General features: G+C 48.4%; 9 protein-coding genes across 9 annotated transcripts; 5 read left to right on the top strand and 4 right to left on the bottom strand.

Moving 5' to 3' along the window:
* Positions 1-75: 75 nt before the first annotated feature.
* N7481_000728 (4F5 domain protein) lies at positions 76-410 on the bottom strand (the record flags this gene model as incomplete). The annotated part of the gene is made up of 3 exons (XM_057259947.1): positions 76-122; positions 199-283; positions 348-410. 3 exons carry the CDS (start codon positions 408-410, stop codon positions 76-78), a joined length of 195 nt encoding a protein of 64 aa, XP_057127779.1.
* Positions 411-1,631: 1,221 nt separating this feature from the next.
* Positions 1,632-6,934, top strand: N7481_000727 (uncharacterized protein; the record flags this gene model as incomplete). The annotated part of the gene is given in 7 exon segments (XM_057259946.1): positions 1,632-1,818; positions 1,880-2,121; positions 2,198-2,275; positions 2,325-2,560; positions 5,732-5,886; positions 5,906-6,679; positions 6,720-6,934. The coding sequence occupies 7 exon segments, from the start codon at positions 1,632-1,634 to the stop codon at positions 6,932-6,934; spliced, it is 1,887 nt and encodes a 628-aa protein (XP_057127778.1).
* Positions 6,935-7,441: 507 nt separating this feature from the next.
* N7481_000726 (uncharacterized protein) lies at positions 7,442-9,056 on the top strand (the record flags this gene model as incomplete). Its single annotated transcript, XM_057259945.1, has 4 exons — positions 7,442-7,550; positions 7,701-8,011; positions 8,089-8,376; positions 8,436-9,056. The coding sequence occupies 4 exons, from the start codon at positions 7,442-7,444 to the stop codon at positions 9,054-9,056; spliced, it is 1,329 nt and encodes a 442-aa protein (XP_057127777.1).
* Positions 9,057-10,641: 1,585 nt separating this feature from the next.
* N7481_000725 (fungal specific transcription factor domain-containing protein) lies at positions 10,642-12,446 on the top strand (the record flags this gene model as incomplete). The annotated part of the gene is made up of 4 exons (XM_057259944.1): positions 10,642-11,057; positions 11,130-11,318; positions 11,382-11,647; positions 11,701-12,446. The coding sequence occupies 4 exons, from the start codon at positions 10,642-10,644 to the stop codon at positions 12,444-12,446; spliced, it is 1,617 nt and encodes a 538-aa protein (XP_057127776.1).
* Positions 12,447-12,514: 68 nt separating this feature from the next.
* Positions 12,515-13,231, bottom strand: N7481_000724 (class I glutamine amidotransferase-like protein; the record flags this gene model as incomplete). The annotated part of the gene is made up of 1 exon (XM_057259943.1): positions 12,515-13,231. One exon carries the CDS (start codon positions 13,229-13,231, stop codon positions 12,515-12,517), a length of 717 nt encoding a protein of 238 aa, XP_057127775.1.
* A 522-nt stretch (positions 13,232-13,753) lies between these two features.
* N7481_000723 (epoxide hydrolase family protein) lies at positions 13,754-15,211 on the top strand (the record flags this gene model as incomplete). Its single annotated transcript, XM_057259942.1, has 5 exons — positions 13,754-13,776; positions 13,838-13,990; positions 14,064-14,802; positions 14,874-14,978; positions 15,041-15,211. The coding sequence occupies 5 exons, from the start codon at positions 13,754-13,756 to the stop codon at positions 15,209-15,211; spliced, it is 1,191 nt and encodes a 396-aa protein (XP_057127774.1).
* A 363-nt stretch (positions 15,212-15,574) lies between these two features.
* On the bottom strand, positions 15,575-17,002 carry N7481_000722 (esterase/lipase family protein; the record flags this gene model as incomplete). The annotated part of the gene is made up of 1 exon (XM_057259941.1): positions 15,575-17,002. The coding sequence occupies one exon, from the start codon at positions 17,000-17,002 to the stop codon at positions 15,575-15,577; it is 1,428 nt and encodes a 475-aa protein (XP_057127773.1).
* Positions 17,003-17,623: 621 nt separating this feature from the next.
* Positions 17,624-18,109, bottom strand: N7481_000721 (nuclear transport factor 2 family protein; the record flags this gene model as incomplete). Its single annotated transcript, XM_057259940.1, has 1 exon — positions 17,624-18,109. The coding sequence occupies one exon, from the start codon at positions 18,107-18,109 to the stop codon at positions 17,624-17,626; it is 486 nt and encodes a 161-aa protein (XP_057127772.1).
* Positions 18,110-18,805: 696 nt separating this feature from the next.
* Positions 18,806-20,836, top strand: N7481_000720 (fungal specific transcription factor domain-containing protein; the record flags this gene model as incomplete). Its single annotated transcript, XM_057259939.1, has 1 exon — positions 18,806-20,836. One exon carries the CDS (start codon positions 18,806-18,808, stop codon positions 20,834-20,836), a length of 2,031 nt encoding a protein of 676 aa, XP_057127771.1.
* Positions 20,837-20,882: the final 46 nt, after the last annotated feature.

Raw genomic sequence — 20,882 nt, 5'->3', positions numbered from 1 at the left:
TGCGAACCGGGGGATGGTGCAGAGGGAGGATGGGATAGGCGACGACAAGGCGTAGAGGGGGAGGTTTAGGACGGGTTATTTCTTGTTCCCACCAGCTGCTTCAGCTGCTCTTTTCTCGTCGGCTGGGTGAGTAGAAACCAGGTTAGATTCTATTTCCATTTCTTTGTTGAGGCTCGGCCACGGATTGGGAAGACTCACCCTTCTTCTGCTTCTCGCGCATGATGGTCGCGGCATCCTCCTTGGTCTTTTGGTACTCAGTTCCGCTCATGGTGTTCTTTCCTTTCTGGGAGGAGTCAGCAGGGGGAAATAGGGAGTATAGATATTGATTGCATCGGGGGAAGACGAACCGTGGCGTTGGCCTTCTTTTGGGCCTTGGCCCGATCGGAGTCGCGCTGGTTACCCCGCGTCATGGTGGATTCAAAAAAAAAGATTGTGGATAGAGAAGAGGGGAGTGTTAGTGGAGGGGAGGGACTGGAGCTTGGAGAACGGAGACAGGTAGAGGAGAAAGAGGAGAGAAAAAAAGGGAAAAGAAGGAGGGGCGGGGGGCGGCGTTTATCGTGAGCTTTTGGAGGGGCGAATCATCTTTCGAGGTTTCACTGGAACCAACCACATGGACTCAGGGTTAGGGTCAGAGTCAAGGTCAACTTGCGCCATGGCCGATGAATTCTAGGGTGATTTAATTATTATCTGAATTTGCAAGGTGTTTGTGGTTTTGATTGCCGAAATGAAGGAGCTAGTTACTCTGCAGCGCGAACTCCTGGCGCTTGGGCTGTTGGTCTGATTGGGCGCGTAGAGCCGCACTGTTTCGACTGGATCGATTGGATCCTGCAGGGAAATGCTATTCCCTGTAATCAGAAATTGGGGGAATACCATCAGAGGTGTCCTTGTTTGCGTGGTGGTTGTCTACGGGCTGAAGATGCTTGTTTGGGAACACGAGATGCCTGACTTAGGGCTGTGATAACCACCAGAGAACTACAGTCTAACCTCAACACCCAACACCCAATATCCCCAATATCCCCAATATCCCCAATACCCAAATACCCAGGGCACTCGCAGTTTCATCTCGCAGACCATCGGAAACTCTCCGCCAATCCTTCCTTCCGATCATATTTGAGATCTGACAGCCCTGCCCTAGCTCTCCCCCCGGATGAAACAAACCAACCCGCCTAACAAGGCAAATCCTTTCACTTCCGAAAATAACCTCCGGGACTTGTCTCAATTGTTTCAGGTTCTATTTTCAGGCTCCATTGTCGCCTGCATTAGAAACGAGACAATAGCCGCCCTGAATGCCTCAATGGCGACGGGAGTGAATGAGGGTGAATGACATGGTTGATGAACACTAGATATTCCCCTTCGTCAGCTCGGTTTCTTCTTCTCTTCTTCTTCTTTCCCTTCTGTCTCATTCCGTTCCAAATTTCTCGAGTTGATCTCGTCTTTCTTTTGTCTCTTTCTCCTTTATGGGACGACAAGCTTCCGGCTGGCCAGTTGCTTCCTTCCCATAAAAGTCTTCCTCCCAACTTGAACCCCGCGAGCCAAGTCTCGCTCGTGTTATACATCTTTGAGTTCTTGGACTCACCTTTATTTTCATTTTTTTACTCGGTGCAGTTTTATCCACCGACTCCGCTGTTATGATGGTGAAACTCAAGGAATCCTTGGCTGGTCCAGGGTATGTGATTCTGAACACCATCCGCGCCCTCAATATCATTGTCTTCCTCGATATCATCGCCTCCTGCGTGGTGATGGAGGTAAAAATCGATATGCGGAATGGCTTCTTCTTCTTCCAAGCCGTGACTCATGCTGTCATGGCTTTGATTAGCAGTGAGTATTATTCATCTCACCATGTCCTGCAGACTGATTTCCTGACAACCATATCCCTTAGTCGTTTTGATCATCACTGAGCTCCCGATCCTCCGGAACTACTTCAATCGCAACTGGCCACTCTTCGGAGACGAGGCAGGCTTCCTCGGTCTAGCATTAGCCATGATGATCCTCGGCGTCGCCGTACTAGGCAATCTGAACACCGAAGCAATGAGTCAAAAGTCCCTCGGCCTCGCATTTTGGCGCATCGTCATCTCAGCGGGAATCCTGGCCATGGTCATGAGCGTGATAAACATCCTGGCGGTACGTACTTCACATTCATTCCGCCCCCAGTTCAGTCCCGTCCAGCCTTGCCCCAAATACTAACAATCTCCCCCAGACCTTCATCTTCAGCCACCGCAAACCCCACGTCAGCGCCCGCCAAGTCCGAATCTACGGCGCCGGCGCCAAAGACCAAGTAATAAGCCGAACAAGCAGCCAACGCTCGTTACAACTAAGGAATCAAGCGCGAAGAATACCCTCACCCACCAACCTACACTCCTCCCGAACCCGCACGCGAGAATGCCCTGAAGCGAGCAACAAAGCGATTCACTGGCCGATTCCCGATCAAGATCTCCGGACCCATGATGCGGAGCAATGACGCTGCGGACCATGCTCATCTCCAACCGCCGCTGAACAACGATGATGCGGCATCGTCGCATTATTCGCGGAATTCGGAGGGAGTGCCATTTCCTGAGGAGGCGTATCATCCTTCTATGCGGCAGACTAATGCGGCTAATATGGTCTAGATGGGAAGGGGATGAGGGTAGTAGTAGTCTCGTAGTATGCTCATGTGCATGTGGTTTTGTGGGCTATCCCGTTTGATGACATGATTGTTTCTGGGAGCGTTCGGCGTTTATTATGGGGCACGGTTGGAGTTAGAGTTGGAGTGGAGTTTGGTGTGGTGCATTGCTTGATTTGATTTGATTGATTGCAGACATTACTTTACACTCTCTACTTAAAATTTCCATTGTCTCATTCATCATTGTTTCCTTTTCCATAGTATCTAAGTTATGCCACTGGCATATAGACTGATTCTAATTCCACCTCTCTACCTACAATGAGGGTCACTCAACGATATTCCTCATCAATTTGAATAAGCGCGCCCATTCCATCCCGCTCCAACGCCTCAGTGTCGACGATCATAGTAGCCAGAAGAACAGCTTCCTCAGTCTTGCTTGCATTGTCGCTGATTCGATGGTGGCAACCAGGAGCCTCGTACCAGGTACCGCCGGACTCAATCACCTTCATCGGGTCGTCGTTCATTTTGTTCAATAGTGTGCCCGATATAACGAATGCCGACACGGCACAGCCGCCATGTCTGTGAGGAGGAGTTGATCCATTGGGAGGGAAGACGACGCGTAGGGCACAGACGGTCTTTCCGGTGATACCGGTAGCATTCAGTTTGTACTGAGAGACGAGTTCGATGGCCGGCATCGGGCGGCTGAAGTCTTCGTTAGCTCCGAGTCATGGTGAGGTTCATCCGTACTGTGGTAGTTGATTATCTCAAGTTGAATATGGTACATACGTCGAATCGTAGGTCGGCTCTTGCATGATGTCAAGGGTTTGATTTGAGGGTTCAGGGCTGGAGAATGGGATTGAACTTGAAACTGTAGGCCGAGGTTGATTTCTTGAACGTCCAATATGGACGGGGGCGCGAATCTTATAGGAAAATCTATATCAAGCGGAATTACCGGCTGGCCCCAATTTGTTGAACTACGTCACGGTCGTAGTACTACCAGTACTAGTAGTACTAGTAGCGGTGAAGTGTATAAGGCCACTGGTACAATCGGCTTCCGAGTAGGCTATTCTAAGGTTTCAACTCCCCACTAAGCCTTGTTTCAATGGCTGTAGTCTGTTGTTTGGGCGGAGAAGAAATGTTGGCATGTTGGGGTCGACAGATTAAGGTTGGATAGGCTATCCGCATTCCGAGGCCGTCGCCACCGGGTAATCACATAGCTTGCCTGTAGGTAAAGGTACCCTTAGATCTCGGAAGAGATAAATATCCATGGATCTATTCAGAAATTGGAAGAAGAAACCTGAGACTCGAACATGTTGGGAGATTGAAACTATCACACATTCAAGTTCCAGTAGGCGCGGGTATTGACCCTCGTAATATGCGTTGAATATGACGGGAAATAACTAATATCCGACACCCGGATTGTCTATAATCAGTTGAAACGCTATTGCCTTGAACAATATCTTCGCTACTGTAGATATAAAACTTTGCGAATATGGGAAGCACTGGTGATTTTGGACGCTGTCGCCTTCCAAAACTAAATGTCTAAATCCTGCAACAGCTCACGTATATGGAGATAATCGAGTAATAGCAGTAACATTCAATATTCACCATGGAGGGGAAAATCAGGACAACAAAGGGAATCATTTAAATACACCCAATCCCGAATGCCTAAGGCATTGCATCAAACAACATATGTAATTTGCTACAGATACGATCGCATGTCAAAGCCGGGGGGGGGGGGCATGGTAAGAAGCTATCAGGATGCGAGATAGAAACTACCAGGCACTTCGGTACTAGGAATAGTAGCATTAGAGCTAGACAATGATCTCAGTTAAGCAATAAGAAATCTCAAAGCTACTTGATCTCCTCAACCTCCTCCATAGTTATCTCCTCTCCCAGATATTTTCCTTCTCTCATTTCGACGCTCATACTGGCTCCCTGGCAAAGCTAGACATAAGACAATTCACTCAGGGAAGACGTGGTAGTAGAAGTAGGAGGGATGACAGTAGGAAGAAGAGTAAGAAGACTAAAGTAGGACTAAAGTAGGTACGCTACTAGTACTAGTACTAGCAGTACTAGTAGTATACTTCCAATGGTCCCTTCCCTACGGATCATCCCAGGCACCTCTAGGCACCCGCCAGCCCGGACCCGAATAGTACTTGAAGTAGGAGTGAGCATCATAGGTAAAAGTTGCGGTGCCCTTTTCGTCCAAAAACAAACAAAAAAAAAAACTTTCACCTTGAAGGCACTCTCGCACCTTTGTTGGCAGTCGCCTATCCCTCAGGCATTGTGAGTGATGGGGCCTCTTTGGTGGCCATCATTGTAGGGATCACTTTTATCGGGTAGGAGAAGGTATAAAATAGGATAGTAGAAAGTAGGGAAGGCAGCAGGGTATAAGAGTACCATTGCTCCCATAGTATTAGTACTACTAGTAGTAGTACTAGTAGTCGATATAATTACTCTGGGTCGCACCTTCCCTGCGACTGACGCCATATATGATATAGATACTACATTATAATGGAGAATTTCATAAAGTGGTTATTTTAACCTTGAAAATACTGTTTTAATTCAGAGAAAGTGGGATAATAGTATTTATAGAGTATCTTACTGCTGCTGCTATCTAAAACCATCCGCACTAGATTGATTGCTCTGTCTTTCACTTCTTTGCTTGGGTCTGCTTAACACTCGATTCTTTGTGATTTTTTGCTCTACTAACACATAAGTGTTTGCACTGCTACGACTAGCATAGACATAGACATGATATATCCTGTTAGTAAAGCTAAACCTTTTACCTTGTAAAATATATTATATTCTGTATATAACGGCTAGAGTATTCCATGATGGCAAGTAACTAGGAGTGGAAGTATAGCGGTGGAGCGCCAAGACCGCTTTTGGACCCGGGGCCAACTTCATGTTTGGCCGCTGGCCTCTCTTTGACATCAATGCCTTTCTTCTCAATACCCCCTTCCCTTTCTTCGCATCCCATGAAATAGCAGTCTGTGTTTAATTGCCGCCACTATGGCTGGAATAGATATCCCATCTTGGTCGACGTGAGTTGAAAGCTGAACTGTCCTTATCCTCATCCTCACCCTCACCCGCGTGTGCTTCTCTAACCATGACCGCTGGCCTCAGCATCAAATCGATCGTCATCTTCTTCGCCCCGATTGTTCTCCCACGCCTTTTAGTAGCATACCGTTCATTCAATGCATCCGTCGCCTCTCGTCCACCACCACGCCCAATCCCCCAGGGTGCTGAACGAGCGTTGAACCTCCTCTTCATTGCCATCTGTCTCTACATCGCCCTCAGCTTCCCCTTCATACCTTACGCGCCCGAAAAAAAATATCTTCCAACTCACTAAATCGCGCATCACAACCTCCACCGATGTACTCTTCACTCGCCTCGCACGACTTCGGCCCAGCGAGACCTTGACCGCAGCCGATGAGCTCCTCAAACAAAGCCTCACCTCGATAAGCGCCCGCAAGATCTACCTCGCCTTCGGACCGGATACCATCACCAAGTGCGAGTTCTGCTCGATCAATTCGCCGTCCACTTACCTCTTCTTTTACCTCCCATTCCAGGTCCTTCTGCCGCACCTGGTACATATTCTGATCTTGTTGATCGTGACATCGAAGGCCCTCTCCGGCTCCGAATGCGCTCGCTGGCGAGGCAAGTTCACACTCGTTGCGTCTTTGGTGGCATTCTGTGATATCTACATTGCGGCCACTCATGATGCCCTGACCGGGGGGTCAACTCTGGACAGAGCAGCCAAGAATGCCCCCGTCAGTTATGGCTATTACTACATTTCTACCTTGGCTCGGCCCTTCGTCTTCGGTGTGTTCGACCTGGGCTGTGCGGCCATCATCTACCTCTCCTCGACGCACCGATTCTTCTTCAAACAACCGTCGTCTTCAGAACAGTTGGACCAAGGGGTCTCCTCGGCCCTCAAGATGTTGAATGGCGTCCAGTCCAAGCTCCACGCCACAAGTGTTACCCGCAACGCGATTGTGCGGGATCGGTCGCTCAAGCAGCGTGATGACGCATACTGGCAGGCCATCGCGGCGGTGGAGGACCGGACTCGAAGTGGGGGGGACGAGCGCAGGTTCGGGGCAAGGAGGTACAGGCGCAGGTGCAGGCACGGGGACGGGTCCGAGTACGGTGGTTAACAATATCTGGGAAGAGCCGGAGGTGGTGCAGGCCATGTCTAGGGGCACTTACTGGTCATGGCGGCGTGGATCTAGCACAGTTGGGGATGAATGCGCAGGAGTTTGTTCGCGGGGCGACGGACGGGCTGGACTAGGAGTGTGCAGTGTACGGTGTAGAGTGTACAATTCATAATCTGTCCAAGTATATAGAATAGAATCACAGTCTCCTGTTCCCTGTCCTCCACCTGTCCTCTGTTGTACACAATTGCCCTCCGCTCATTCGATCAAAATGATGAGGCGGTGTGGAGCGTCGATCATCAAGTGAAACGAAACGAGACTCAACCACTTTCCCCTCCACCTCTTTTCCTCTCTCCCGTTTGGATTCTGGCAATCCTGGGTTTTTTCTTTTTCTTTTCTTTTTTTTGCCCTGAGTCCTTGTCCCCTCGGATCTCTACTCTCTCGCTATTCCCTCGTTTTGGTGTTTATGGCAATATAAAAAAACAGCAACAAACAAACGCTCCCACTCAACCTTGTCCCACCCAAAAAGTGACCGCGGCCCACGAAAGAGTCTCGACTCGACTCGACTCACCCTCAGCCCGCCTTTTTTGGGCTCCTCTTCTCCTCCCTTTTTACCCCGTCTCCACCCATCAACCTGAACATACCTCCCCCAGCTGGTATTATTCCAGTTGCGACTGCCGCCATGGACAAGGAGACAGCTGCCTCGGAGCTCAATGTCTATGTCTCCTCCCCGAATGGCTCCCGAACCAAGGAGACCACGTTCCGCGAATGGGTGGTCAACAACCAAATTGGTACGCTATTGATTCCCTGAATATCCTGGCCAATTCGCTTTTTTCGCTGTGGCATAGAACCTCCTATGCCATGGCCAGTGCAAATAAACGCTGGTTCCCCTATCGCGGCCTTCTGACAAGATTTCCACTAACGCTCTTGGCGCTGCGCAGGTATCTCCCTGACCATTCTGGCAATGTTGCTGGCACTTCATAACCTCTACCCTTCCTTGCGTCCCTATACTCAGCCCTTTTTCGAATTGTCCTACTATAACCCCGCCTCCGGTAAATACGTTCAGGGCTGGGACGATGTCTACTTCGTTTTCAGTGCGGCCCTCGCTCTTACCGCGGTCCGCGCCATTTCAATTGAATGGATTCTACAGCCATTGGCTCGCCAGTCTGGCGTGAAACGAAAGGCATCAGTTCGCATTGCCGAGCAGGGCTGGCAAGTTATGTACTACAGCTTTGTCTGGGCGACGGGATTGGTATGTCTTGTCCTTTTCCGCGGCGACATGAGTGAAACTCGTTGGGTTGTTGAGTAAACTAATGCTAGATTCGACAGTACCTGTGGAAGAACTCGAACTACTGGTTTGATTTCAGTGCTATCTGGGATGAATGGCCAGCTCGTCCCATGTCCGGTCTGATGAAGTGGTATTTGCTTGTCGAATTGGCCTTTCTCATCCAGTCCATCTTCATCATTCATGTCGAGGAGAGACGGAAGGACCACTACCAAATGTTCGCCCACCACGTCATCACTAGCACCCTCCTTACCTCCGCCTATATTTACGGTTTTTACAATGTGTCCAACGTGGTACTTTGTCTGATGGACATCGTGGACTTCCTCCTTCCGGTACGTTTCAATCCCTGGCCCTCCCCTCGGCGGTACATTTACTGACAACTACCCCACAGTCCGCCAAAATCCTCAAGTACCTCCACTACCAGAACGCCTGCAATGTCGGGTTCGGCATTTTCATGTCGACCTGGTTCATCACACGGCACGTTCTGTATAATATGCTTTGCTGGAACATCTACAAGAACGTCCCCGCCAGAATGGCCTTCGGAACCTACCAGTACGGCAAAATGACCAGCACCAACCCCTACCCAGACGCCTTCATGTACCTCTTTGCTCCATTCTTCAACCTGGAGAACCCCGTTTGCATGAACCCCACCATCAAGTTCATCTTCTTAGCCTTCCTCGTCTCCATTCAACTTCTCTCCGTCGTCTGGTTCACCATGATCGTCCGTGTCGCCTACACAACCATTGCCACCGGCGCCGCAGAGGACAGCCGCAGCGACGAGGAAGACGAGGCCGAGGTCGACCCCGAAGCTACTGCGAACGGCACCGTGCGGCTGGCCGCGAAGGATGGCGTTAACCCTACCCCCGTCGCTGTCGACACTGCCCCCGGCTTGGACCGTCGCCGGTCGAATGGGTCCACGTCGGTTCGTGCCCGGGGTCGTGGCCGTGTTCCTTTCGACCAGAGTGATCGCAAAGCTCTACTAGGACGAATCGGATGCGAGAAGCCTACCTAGAAGAAAGCAGAATATCCTCTTCCTCTCTGTGTATGCTTTTTTTTCTCTCGATCTTCCCGTTCTTCGATTTTGTTATTTTCCTTTTTTCTTCCCCCTTTCTTATCTATTTTTCCTCTTTTTTTTCTCGAACATCAACACGAATCCTCGCATTATGACGAATCCACTTCGAGTCCCATATTTTTCTCCTGGCATGCCGTGACGCCCAATCTTGCTGCAGCCGGATTTTATCCTATAGCCTGTCCTGTCTAGTCGTCCTCGTCCCTCAATCATACACAAATCTGTTTTTGTTCGGTGTGGTGATGGGAGGATTTCTTGGATAGGAATTATGATCGCGCTGCTAATGAAATGAAGTGTTCGACCTTAACGATTTCCAAATTTGCCGTCTTCCAAAACTTTCTAGTTTTTTTTTATGCGGGGCACGGGCTTAGGCCATCCCTGATTGATGACTCTGCTCGGATTCTGTCTATCACGCAAGCAAGTCCCATTATATCCCTGCTTTTTCGTTGTGCTGTGTTCCAGGTTGTTTTTCTATTGTTTTGTTTTGTTTCGTTTCGGAGGGGTGTGGGGTGGGCTAGTTTCTCTCTATCTCTCCGGTATATCTTTTCATTTTCTTTAGGGGGTTTTCAAACGGATGGGAGGTTTCGTTCGGGTATATGCCGTTCAAGTTACCGCTTTTCGTTTTATGGGCTTTGTTTGTTTTCCTCAAATGGTTAGAGGTCCAGATGATAACTTGAATACCCAATGGATGCATTTGATTTTTGATTCTTAGGGATTGGCGTTTGCTTATACTAACTACTGCTAATACTAGGGTGCAAATGTACCGGATAACCTTGAGTAGAATTGAGCACGCCACTGGCCGGCCTAGGCTGATCACTTACCATGATCCGATGGCTAGCTCTAGATAGCTTCGCTCTTGCCCGATTACCACTATCATTGTGCAGCTCCGTACTTACTACTCTCTGGGCTCGTACTTTGTTTAATAGGGGCCAGGGTGTGGATTTGTCAGCTGGAACGTTATATTTGCCGGCCTGAAACTATCTTAGCGCAAACAAGCTCCTCATTTCAATTTTTTTAGCCTACAATTTTGAGATCACGCAAAATATATTGATGATGGATAACACAATTCCGACGAACCTACCTCGTCAGCCGAAGAAAGCGGCACCTGCGTGCCAAAAATGCCGTGTCCTCAAGGTGAAATGTATTCGACCCGAGGAGGGACAGCCTTGTACCAAGTGCGCGTTAATTTCCTGACCACTGGCACATACTTCCCCTCGGGCTAATTTGAGTAGATGTGCCAGATCAAACTCCCAATGCGTATTCCCAGAGCTGAGACAGCGAGCTCGAGTTTCAGAACGAGCGAAACCGTAAGTGACCCTGGAGGGCCCTTCACTCAATAGATCAGTGTTGCTGACAGGGGAGAATGAAGGCGACTGGTTGACCTTGAGTCCAAGCTCACCAATATCATCGGTCTTCTTTCGCACTCGAGCGCACCCTTGGTGCCATCCAAGCCCCCGTTGATCCGGATTTTGGACTGCCTGCAAATCCGGACATTTTCAGCGACAGTCCACACCCAACGTCCGAATGGATGAGCCAAGGGTACCTGGATAATGCACAATTGAACGAAGGCCTGGAGTTGAGCGAGAAAAATAATGCCACCAAAGATAGCCTAGAAAATCCGCAGAATTCATCCACAGCTACGGACACGGCCTGGATCGCCGATCTAGGACTCGGTCCTGTCGTTATTGGGCATCTTCTAGACAGGTTCCGCAGCATGGGATCCTATTTTCCATTCGTGCGGCTCTCAGATGCCTGGACTGCTGCATCAATGGCTGAAGATCGCCCATTTCTATTACTTGCGGCTGCTGCTGTTGCTTCTTCAAATCACTGTCACCTTCAAGATGCTCTGATTAAACAGTTTAAGGAATCCCTCAGTCAGCGTGTTCTCATAGCTGGCGAGCAAGATCTAGATTTGCTCCAGGGATTACTTGTCCACATCGCCTGGTAGGATCCCAGTTCCCAGAATGCCTTTTATCTTGTCGTTGTTGGGGGCACTAGCAAACTAATTGATGTCAGGTTCCACTTCGACTTTGTTCCAGGCAGTCAGCAAACCTACAAATACTTACAAATCGCAATCAGCTTGGTAATTGACCTTCGCCTCGACCAAGAGACTGCCGACTTGCTTGGGCAGCAAATCGAGCTGGGTGACACGTATATCCGGGAAGCATGTCGTGCTTATTTAGGCTGCTATTACATGTCTAGCATGTAAGATGCCATTACCTATCCTCTGGCAGATAACAGGCAATGGGCTTGAACTGACCTTATTAGAATAGCAATGTCATCGGGAAAGCCCAACAATCTCCAATTCCACCAAAACATGCTTCAATGCGCCATGATGCTGGAACAACAACCAGAGTTCGAGACAGACCTCTTAATATACCCAGTGATGAAAGTGATTCAATTTGCCGGGGAAGTTTGCGAGACCTACCGATCAGAAGGCATCTGTGGGCCTCGGCTGTACATTCATGCTGAACGATTCACGATGCGGTTAGAAGAATGGTGGTCTTCTTTATCAGCGGATCTTCGTAACGCGGGTAGGAACCTCTCAAGCTCTGGGCCCCCTATTTAGCTGATTGAAAATCCCTAGTATTGCCAATCAACGGTTACTACGCAGTCAAGATTCGGATTCAAGAAATGGGCTTGGTTTATTGCTATGGGCAGAGAAGGCCTCCATCTCCAAAGGAACAGGAAGATTCCACCATGTTATCTGCACATCCAATGGTCATCAGCAATTTGATCAAATGCGTCAATTCTGCGAAAGAATATCTCGATTATTTTTTCACCCTTCCCACTGCAGAGCTCCACAGCCTGCCATTTTCCGCATGGTATCAGCTTATTTTGACAGTGTTCGTGCTCTACAGGTTGTCCGTTGGGCTACCGGAAGTGCCCGAATGGAACGTGGAGATCGCACAGCACACTGTTGATCTACAAGATTACCTTGATACACTGTTGACTCATCTACAGACTCTTAAGCCATCGACAGATAGGCAAGTACCTACAAAAAGCCTCTTTTCAAAGCTGCCCGAGATCATAGGAAGTGTAAAAACTTCCTATACATCAGCAAAAGAGAACACCACGCAGGATCGCGATAGTCGAAAGGCCCATCACGAGCTTCTGGTATCGATTAGCAAAGCCTCATCTATGCAAAATCTGCACCGCTGCCCTGCATTGCGGTATTCGAGCCGTCATGTTGCTCGGCCTCCGGATCAACCTATGCTACAAAGTGCTATTGCCACAGAAGTCCAGAGGATAGAATATGAGCAGCTTTGGGACGATGTATTGTTGATGGATACTTTCCCTATCACGACAGATTCATCATCTACCGGTTTCTGATAAGCTATCTATACCCCAGACCTCAAATCTGCTTGACTACCCTGGGACTGGTTCAGCATAAAAATGCCTTAGATCTCGTTGGGAAATACATGGGTGGAAAGCTTTTTTCCAGTCGGATCGTATCGCTGGGGCAGAACATTGAAAATTCCATCAGCATCCCGCGGTTCATAATCAAGCGACAATGCCGCCTGGACAAGAAGGTCCAGCCCATAAGTCTCTTTGATCCAGTGGGCGACCATATCCATCCCCGCCACAGCTCCACTCCCAGTCCAAATATTGCCATCAACAATCCACTTCTTCTCCATTGTCCACTTGACATTCGGGTATCTCTTCTTAACCCAATTGTACTCGATGTTATTGACCGTGGCCCTCCTGCCGTCTAGAGCGCCGGTGGCTGCAACAACTGCGGCTCCGGTGCAGGTGGTGAATATTAACTTTCCAGAGGCAGCATGGCGGCGAATGAGGTCCTGCAATTTCGGCGGAAGATTGGTCTTTGCAGGGATATCCCCACCGACGATGAGGATATCCAATTCGGGGGCATCGTCCACCGCGATCGTAGGCACCACTGTTACAGCGCTCGTAAGCAGGTGCACTGGCTCCAAGGTCTCTCCAATGTGGTGGAAGACGAATTCGGGTGCCTTTTCTAGAAGTTTCGCATCAACGGGGGCGTAGTAATTGATACCCTCCAAGAGCATCTTACTCGCGGAATTGAGCAGATCGCATGGTCCAATGACGTCGATCGTCTGGTAATCGTAGAGCGGGCAGCCAATGTGGATGGGAGCCATCTTTGTAGAAGTCTTTTTGATAGGAGTAATGAAGCTTGAGTATCAAATGAAGTTTGTTGATAGGGAGTCAGTTGTGTTCGCTGTCAAGGTGCTTTCTACTAGCGATTATATACTTCCATTTTCGGGATGCCATAATCGCGGAGCGGGCCGTCCGACGGCTCCGTCCTCCGTGGTCAGCAATCCCGGCACGGGCAACAAGGTAAACTCATGCACCGTGACCCCGGGGCCGTCACGGTGATTCAGTGTCGATTTGAAATCCATGTTGGAAGCTTCTAGGGTTCTCGGGGATTAAGTCCAGGTTCAGTGAGAAGATAACTAGCGTCTTAGGAAACAGCTATCCTGACGACTACTATCCTGGTGCTACTATAAAGGACGACCATTTCTCTCACTTCTTCAACTTCATCAATCAAATAAGAACTTTTCAATTGGCGCTTATCAAGTTTATGACAATGAAAACCACCGAAATCTTGCTGCCCATTATCGGGCTAACCTCCTCATTCTCATTCTATCATCGATTGCTTCATGTCAGCTCCTGGAATTCAAGGGTACTTTCGGAGACACCGTAGCTCCTTTCCAGATTGACGTCAAACCTGATTTTATTAAGAGAACCACATTGAAGGCATCATTGACCCGCTTCACTGATGACCTGCAACAACCTGACTTTACTGATGGGCCACCGCATCATAATGCGACCACAGTAAGGGACTTTTGGGTCAATGAGTTTGACTGGTTCCAAGTCCAAGAAAATCTAAATAAGAAGTACGTCAAGACAATTTCTTTTCACGGCCTCGATGAGAAGTGGAATGTTAGAGCTGATATGTCAAAATTCTAGATACAAGCAATTTACAACCACAGTGTCGGCGGGTGACATTTTCACGCATCCTATACCTCTACATTTCGTACATCACCGGTCTGCACGCCCTAATGCAATCCCCCTCCTCTTTCTTCATGGTTGGCCGGGCAGCTTCCTCGAGGTGGGCGAAATAATCGACGGTCTCACCAACCCTCCCAATGAATCGACTCCCGCCTTCCACGTTGTCGCTCCCAGCATGCCCGGATTCGGTTTCTCGCCTGCGCCCTCAGTACCAGGTTTGGGCCCAATTGCCCTTGCAGACGCATACAACGACCTTATGGTTAACAAGCTCAACTACTCGAAATACTGCCTTCAAGGAGGCGACCTAGGAGGTTTCGTCCTCCATGAGCAAGCAGGACGCCACCCCGAATCTGTCCTCTCCGCCCTCTCCAATTTTTGGGTGGTCCAGCCTAACAGCACCGATCTAGAGCGTTTCCACGCTGGATTATCTACCCCTGATGAGGAGTTCGTCATTAACAAGATCATGGATTTTGAGCATGTCGGCTCCGGTTACCGCCTGATCATGCAGACTAAGCCATTGTCACTTGCAACCGGCATGACCGATAGCCCAGTCGGGCTTGCTATGTGGATTTACAGTTTAATGCATGAGTTCGTCCAATTCCATGTCTGGACTCCCTTGGAGATCGTTACTTGGACCATGATGTACTGGATCCAGGGTCCGTACTCTTCATTTCGATATTATAAAGAACACGTTACCGTGAGTGAATTTACTATTTATATTTCGTATACCCCAGCAAGTTGTATTTCACTGACACGGCGCAACCCTAGGACCATATTTTCGAAAACGGCCTAGCAATCAATACGTCTTCATTTCCATATGTCCACCAGCCCGTCGCCATTTCAGAATTCCCTGCGGACCTTTGGTACAGAACCGTGAGTTCCATTTCAGACTCCCCATTGAAGTGCAAAATCAAACTGACCCTTGTTATCATTAGCCAATGGACTGGGCTCAGCGTAGCGGGAACGTGGTTAGAAGAACCGTACACGACCGAGGATCGCATTTCGCTTCCATTGAGACGCCTCTGGTGCTAATCGATGACTTGCGCTCTTTCTTCGGTAATGCGACCCTGTCCAACACGGAAGCCTTTAATGGGGGCAAGCTGTGAAAGGAGTAATCGAGGTCATTCATAAGCCTGCAGCCAATTCGACCCTCTTGAACGGTTAAGCTCCCAAGTATTCTGTTGAGATATGGAGCGATAACTCGTCGCCTGGACGGGGATTATGCTACCGAGTGACCCACTTTCCTTGATGTTTTGTATAGTAGTTTGGTATCATTGGCATTACGGTCGTCGTAACACGTGTATCTCAGCCATATATGTATGGGGTATTTCAACCTGCCCCATGATATTCCTTATATTCATAAAAGCACCCACGCTGTCATGACATTCATGGTAATGGCTACTAGTACTAGTAGTATATCACAGAGCTAGTATACAGAAGAAGTAAACTATGCATAATCATTACATCCACTACTGCGCAGCGTAATCTTTGACCGGCGGCTCATTATCCCCAACATACCCATAAGTCAAAGTATCAAGGCTCCCATAAACAAGCGCCATAACCTCCGTGCCCAGCAAATCATCAAGCCCGAGCCCTGGCGGAACCAACTGATTACAAACAGTATCCAAGTCAACCCGCGACAAGCTCCCGGGCCCATCATGCGTAAGAGCATCCGCAAAAAGCGCAAAAGCAAGCGGATTAACCAGCATCGTCTCATGAAGATAAAACCCACCAGCTGGCAACCCAGGACACCCAACCTGAATCTGAACATTACTCACGCCCACGCCCCGTTCATTGAGCAAATACGCCGACGCATTCGTGCCAATCTGAGGTTGAACGACTTCATCAAGGCCGGAATAGACACTCGTTGTAGGAACAAATGCCGAATCCCCTCCTTCATCCCCACCCCGAAGAGCTTGGATGAGATTCGAATTGTAGTACTGCTGTTTGATACTCGGCGTGCACAATGGCGACGACGACGTAAGGCAGACAGCAGCAAAAAGCGTGCCGTGGAAATCTGCACTCAATGCCATGAAATCGTCTACAATATCCCGGGTCGACGGCCAGTATTTCAGTGCCCATTGTACGTCGATTCCACCCTGCGACCAGGATATCGCGCCGATTTTACGGCCGCTGGAGGTGGAATTGGAGCTAGCGCTAGAGATGGCGGAGACGTAGTTCATTGCGTAGGCGACATATTCGGCGTTGACTTGGATATCGCCCAGTGAATTTCCTGGTATGTTTATCCATACTGGATCTGCAAAGTCGGACTCGGCGAGGAGCTTCGCGTAACTGAAATGATAGGTACTTCCGGCTGGATCGGCGGTTCCAGGAACGAGGAGGACGGGGGTTTTATTGTTGGCGCCGTATTCGAATGTTTCTGGGATGAAGATTGCTGAGCGGAGATCCTTTTCGTTTTGGCTGTATGGTGCATCTTTGGTCTCTTTTTTGGGGTAGATAGGTTTCGACGGATTCACGGTGTTGTTATTGTTGCTTGAGTTGATATCCTGATCTATGATACCGGCGATGAGGTCAAGGGTGTTTTGTGGTGCTAGACCGTTTAGGACTAGGTTTGTTGCAATTGTCAGGATGTTGTGTTCCTCCTTGGAAGAGGGGGCTATTTCGGCGAGAGATGCAAGGGCTTCTTCGAGGGTAGTGACTGGGTTTATTTTTCCGGCTTGGACGTCTTTTAGGGCGGATTCGAGGAGGGTTATTTCTTGTATGGTTCCTTTGTCGAGGCTGAAGAAGCCCAGAAGTGCATTTTCGAGGATCTCGATTGTTCCTGGAGAGTCTCGTGTTTCAAGGGTTGATAGGTCATGAATGATGTTGGGGACTGGGGTTCCGAGGATTGAGGGGATTAGTGAGGAAAAGAGAGCGAGTGATTTTGAAAAGCGCATTGTGCTGAGTCTAACGAATGTGTGCGTTAAGATGTTGGATACAGGAAGTTCCGGACCATGACGGTGAATTTCTCTGGCAAGAGGAGCATATCCTTCGAAGTATCGCGTCAACAACTTCACAGCTCTTTATGATCACCACTGGCACGTATGTGAACAATCTAAACTTAACTATACGATAGACGAGTACCAGTTGAACTCAGAAAAATTATTTTTCATCCATCCCTTGGGCTTTTACGCATTCTTGTGATCCAGTGGTGCTTGAACCGTGACTTGCAGATCTGCATTCCATACTAACCCTAGTAGGATACCTTACAAACACAACGGGATAAGTTTCTCCTTCGCGTGTATATTCGGATTGGCTGCCTTTTTTGTTGTCACGTTTCGTTCCGGAGCTGAGTGTTGATGGATGCCCAAGATTTCAATCTCCCTAAAAGTAACAAGACGATACTAGGTAAATGTTACAATATTCTTTATCTCGACGCTGAGCTGCACCTTATAAATTAATCAAAATTGAATGCATGATAATTATCCTTGCTAGAAAGTAGTGTTGTAGAGATTCGATATGAATATCCATCCAAAATATTAAAAAACTAAACGATGACACACATCTCTGTAGGGAGTTCAATCCGTCCATGCCGCCTTGATATTATCATCAACCCGATTCCAGCTCTCCTGGATCGCATCGTCCACATTTATCTGTCCTAATAATTCGTCGCCGAGAGCATTGCAAACAATCTTCGCCATTTTCCCATTCTTCATATCGTAGAGAGCCCAGACCTTGACTCGAATGACGTCCCCGGGCTTCACTTTGTGGCTATGAACGGCGTTTTCAGTAGCTCTGAGGTAGTAGAAGTACGCCTCCATGCTGAAGAAGATTCTATTTTCGTCGACCATGGCAATCATTGGGACAACAGTCTCCTTTGCTTCGGCGTGCACGATAGAATAATGGTCCATTACCCCCTTCGACCCAACAAGAGTTCCAATCTCAGGATCTGGGATCGTTAAAGTGACATCCTTATCGTAAAATCCGTGCTGAGCTGCATAATCCTTGGCGTTGAACGCTTTGATGTAGTTCAGAAATTCCTTCAGTGACAGTGAGGGCGCCATCTTTAATCGAGTTGTTTTTGTGATGGGTGCTGAGTAGTTGGAACGGGTGATATCCTATTCGGCTGGAAAGCAATTGAGAATGGACATGTCTGAAAAAATGGCGAGCTAGATGTTTACTAGTCTTTATATCTGAGCAAATGGATAACTCCCGATTCCCCCCACATTCACAGTGACCCTTTTCGGTACCCTATTACTCAATTTCGGGAACAAGCATCAATTGTCCAATCTTGCCCCGCGTAATTTTGGGAGCTTACATGTATTGCAAGCGAATAGACCTTGGCAAAGTGAGGATATAGTTCAACAAAACGAATCAAAAGGTTTGAAAGAAAGGCAAATACCTGCTGAAACCGCCAAGACTTTGCGCGTCCATTTGCTGACGTGTAAACCCCCGTCATCGCTCACTGTTGTTGGTGAAATCCCCACCTTTGGTTTCCCCACTCCTTTCCCACTCTCACCCCGGCTTCATTTCTCGTCGAGACATTTCAAGAGATTCAATCGAGATGAGATCTTCTAGACCGGAGAAGGCACCCGACACCGCTACTCCTAAGCGCTTCCATTGCCGCCAATGTAGCAAGAAGTACACAAAATTAGAACACCTCACAGTTGGTCTTGTCCATTTCCTACAACCGGCGCACATGGATTGACTAAGAATATTAGAGGCACGAGCGAACACGTGAGTAAAAACAATCTGACAGAATGAGCTTCGCTCATCGATATACAGATTCAAATTCAAAGCCATTTCAATGTCGTCAATGTGGAAGATCCTTTGGCCGCCAGGATGTTCTGGGCAGACATTTGAGATTACACACGGGCAGTAGTAGCTCGACACAGTACCAGAATCCAACGCCCGAGACTGGAACTCTACAGCATGATCAAGGCCAAGCTCAAGGGACGCCTACTCCTGTAGCCATGACCTGTCTCTCACAGGTTGAACCGGCTGGCCTGTCAAATTTTCCAGAGCCGCATAATTGGCTAGATTCTGACAACCTACTTGAATGGTTGATGTCTGATACGAACGGAAACTCTACCATACCGCTACCATTGGTAGACTTCCCAGGGGCATCTAGCGCAAGCGAGTATATAGGCTTGCCAGTGCCCGGAGACTTGGAATTAGCACAAGCACCACAGGGCCCTGGAAATATGGCGCTGAGCCAGATATACAAGCTCATCGATGATCTATCTCGAAGATTAAATTCCGAGGTTCATCATTCAGGATTTACCTCGTCATTTTTAGATGCCTGTCTCGACGAGTTCTTTAAACGGGTATCGCCAAGTTTTCCAGTCATTCACGAACAGACATTTACTCTGCAAAAGTCAATACCGCCTCTTCTTTTGAACATGGTCGCCCTGGGGTCTTTATTCGTTTTCGAGACGGGCGCATTGGAGAAAGGAGAGATGCTTTGGCGCCTTGGTCATACGGCAGTCGCCACCTCATGGCAAACATTGATTGAAACCAGAGGGCCATGGGATGCGTATGACGGAGTTCAACTTGTGCTCACCGCATTACTGGGACAGACATATGCGTTGCTTTCTAGCAATTCCAATATACGGACAACAGCATCTGTGTTCCATGGCCTAGGCTTCTATTGGGCGAGGACGTCAGGAATGTACAATGTCAGTGAGGTCTTACCGGAAGATCTACCAACTCTGCAGATGTCGGACGAGGAGAAGAATACCGCATGGAGAAGCTGGGCTGCAATAGAGGTTCAACGACGGGCTATACTTGGCCACTATGTTCTTGATGGTCTCATATCGCAAGCATCTGGCTCTCCAGCTAGCGCAAGGCATCTGATTAATAGGATCGGAACAGCCTGCTCCGATGAAGCATTTGAAGCGCCAACTGCTGATGAATGGATTGTTGAAATGCAAAAATCAGCCAAGGGAAATCCAATGTCGGAAGCTTTTGCTCGCGTTTTCTCGTCTAATTATGCTACCAATCCGCTGCAACTCTCTCACTTCTCAATATTTGTTATCATTGAGGGGTTGCAATCCTTGATATCTGACTTATATGAAGCAAAAGGACAGGTTTTTGGCACTGTATCAAAGAAACAGATCATCCAAGCGATGCTGAATATTTTCGAAGGAAATATTATGTCTAGGTCCGAGGCTTCTAATGTGCATCATCTTCAGGTATTCATCCGATGGCATTCTGTGTTCATCGAAGCGACTGCACCATCGATATCAATATATCGATGGCTGTGTAGTCAATTCAATTTACCCCAGGTACTTGGTGGTGTACATGCCAAAGGCCATCTTGGAGAATTCGATCTTCACTCTTGGGCTGCGAAGGCGGATGCTCTTCGAGCAACTCTTCATGCAATCTCAGTTACTAGGATTCTGGATAACTTGCCTCTCAGCCAGGCATACACTATGCATATACCCACGGCGGTATTTACATCGGCGGTTGTAATGACCGCCATGTGTCTTCTCAACCGGAAAGTTATCGAAGTTCCGGAAAGCTACGCATGGTCGGATGTTTGGACCTCTCAACTCCACGGGGAATCTGCTTCGCCAAATCATGAAACTATTGAAGAATTCTTGGGAGGACTAAATCCAAACAACGAAAAGGTCATGGTTTCGATAAACCTCTTGGGCGAGATCAATTCACTGCAAATAATCCTAAAAACTGTCGCGTCGAGATGGGGTGTATCCGCTCAGATGAACGATATTATTGGAAGATTGGCAGATATTGCCCGTGAGAATCATGGCCAGAGTGTATTAAATTAAAGCAGGAATAAGCCTAAGAATACTAATCACGAAATTAAAAATCCAA

This window comes from Penicillium waksmanii, assembly GCF_028829765.1.
Source record: "Penicillium waksmanii strain IBT 27052 chromosome Unknown utg000001l:1.0-4852451.0:1.0-4856178.0, whole genome shotgun sequence".
NCBI classification, from domain to species: Eukaryota; Fungi; Ascomycota; class Eurotiomycetes; order Eurotiales; family Aspergillaceae; genus Penicillium; species Penicillium waksmanii.
The sequence above is the reverse complement of the archived record's forward strand: the minus strand, read 5'-3'. Positions and strand labels throughout refer to the sequence as shown.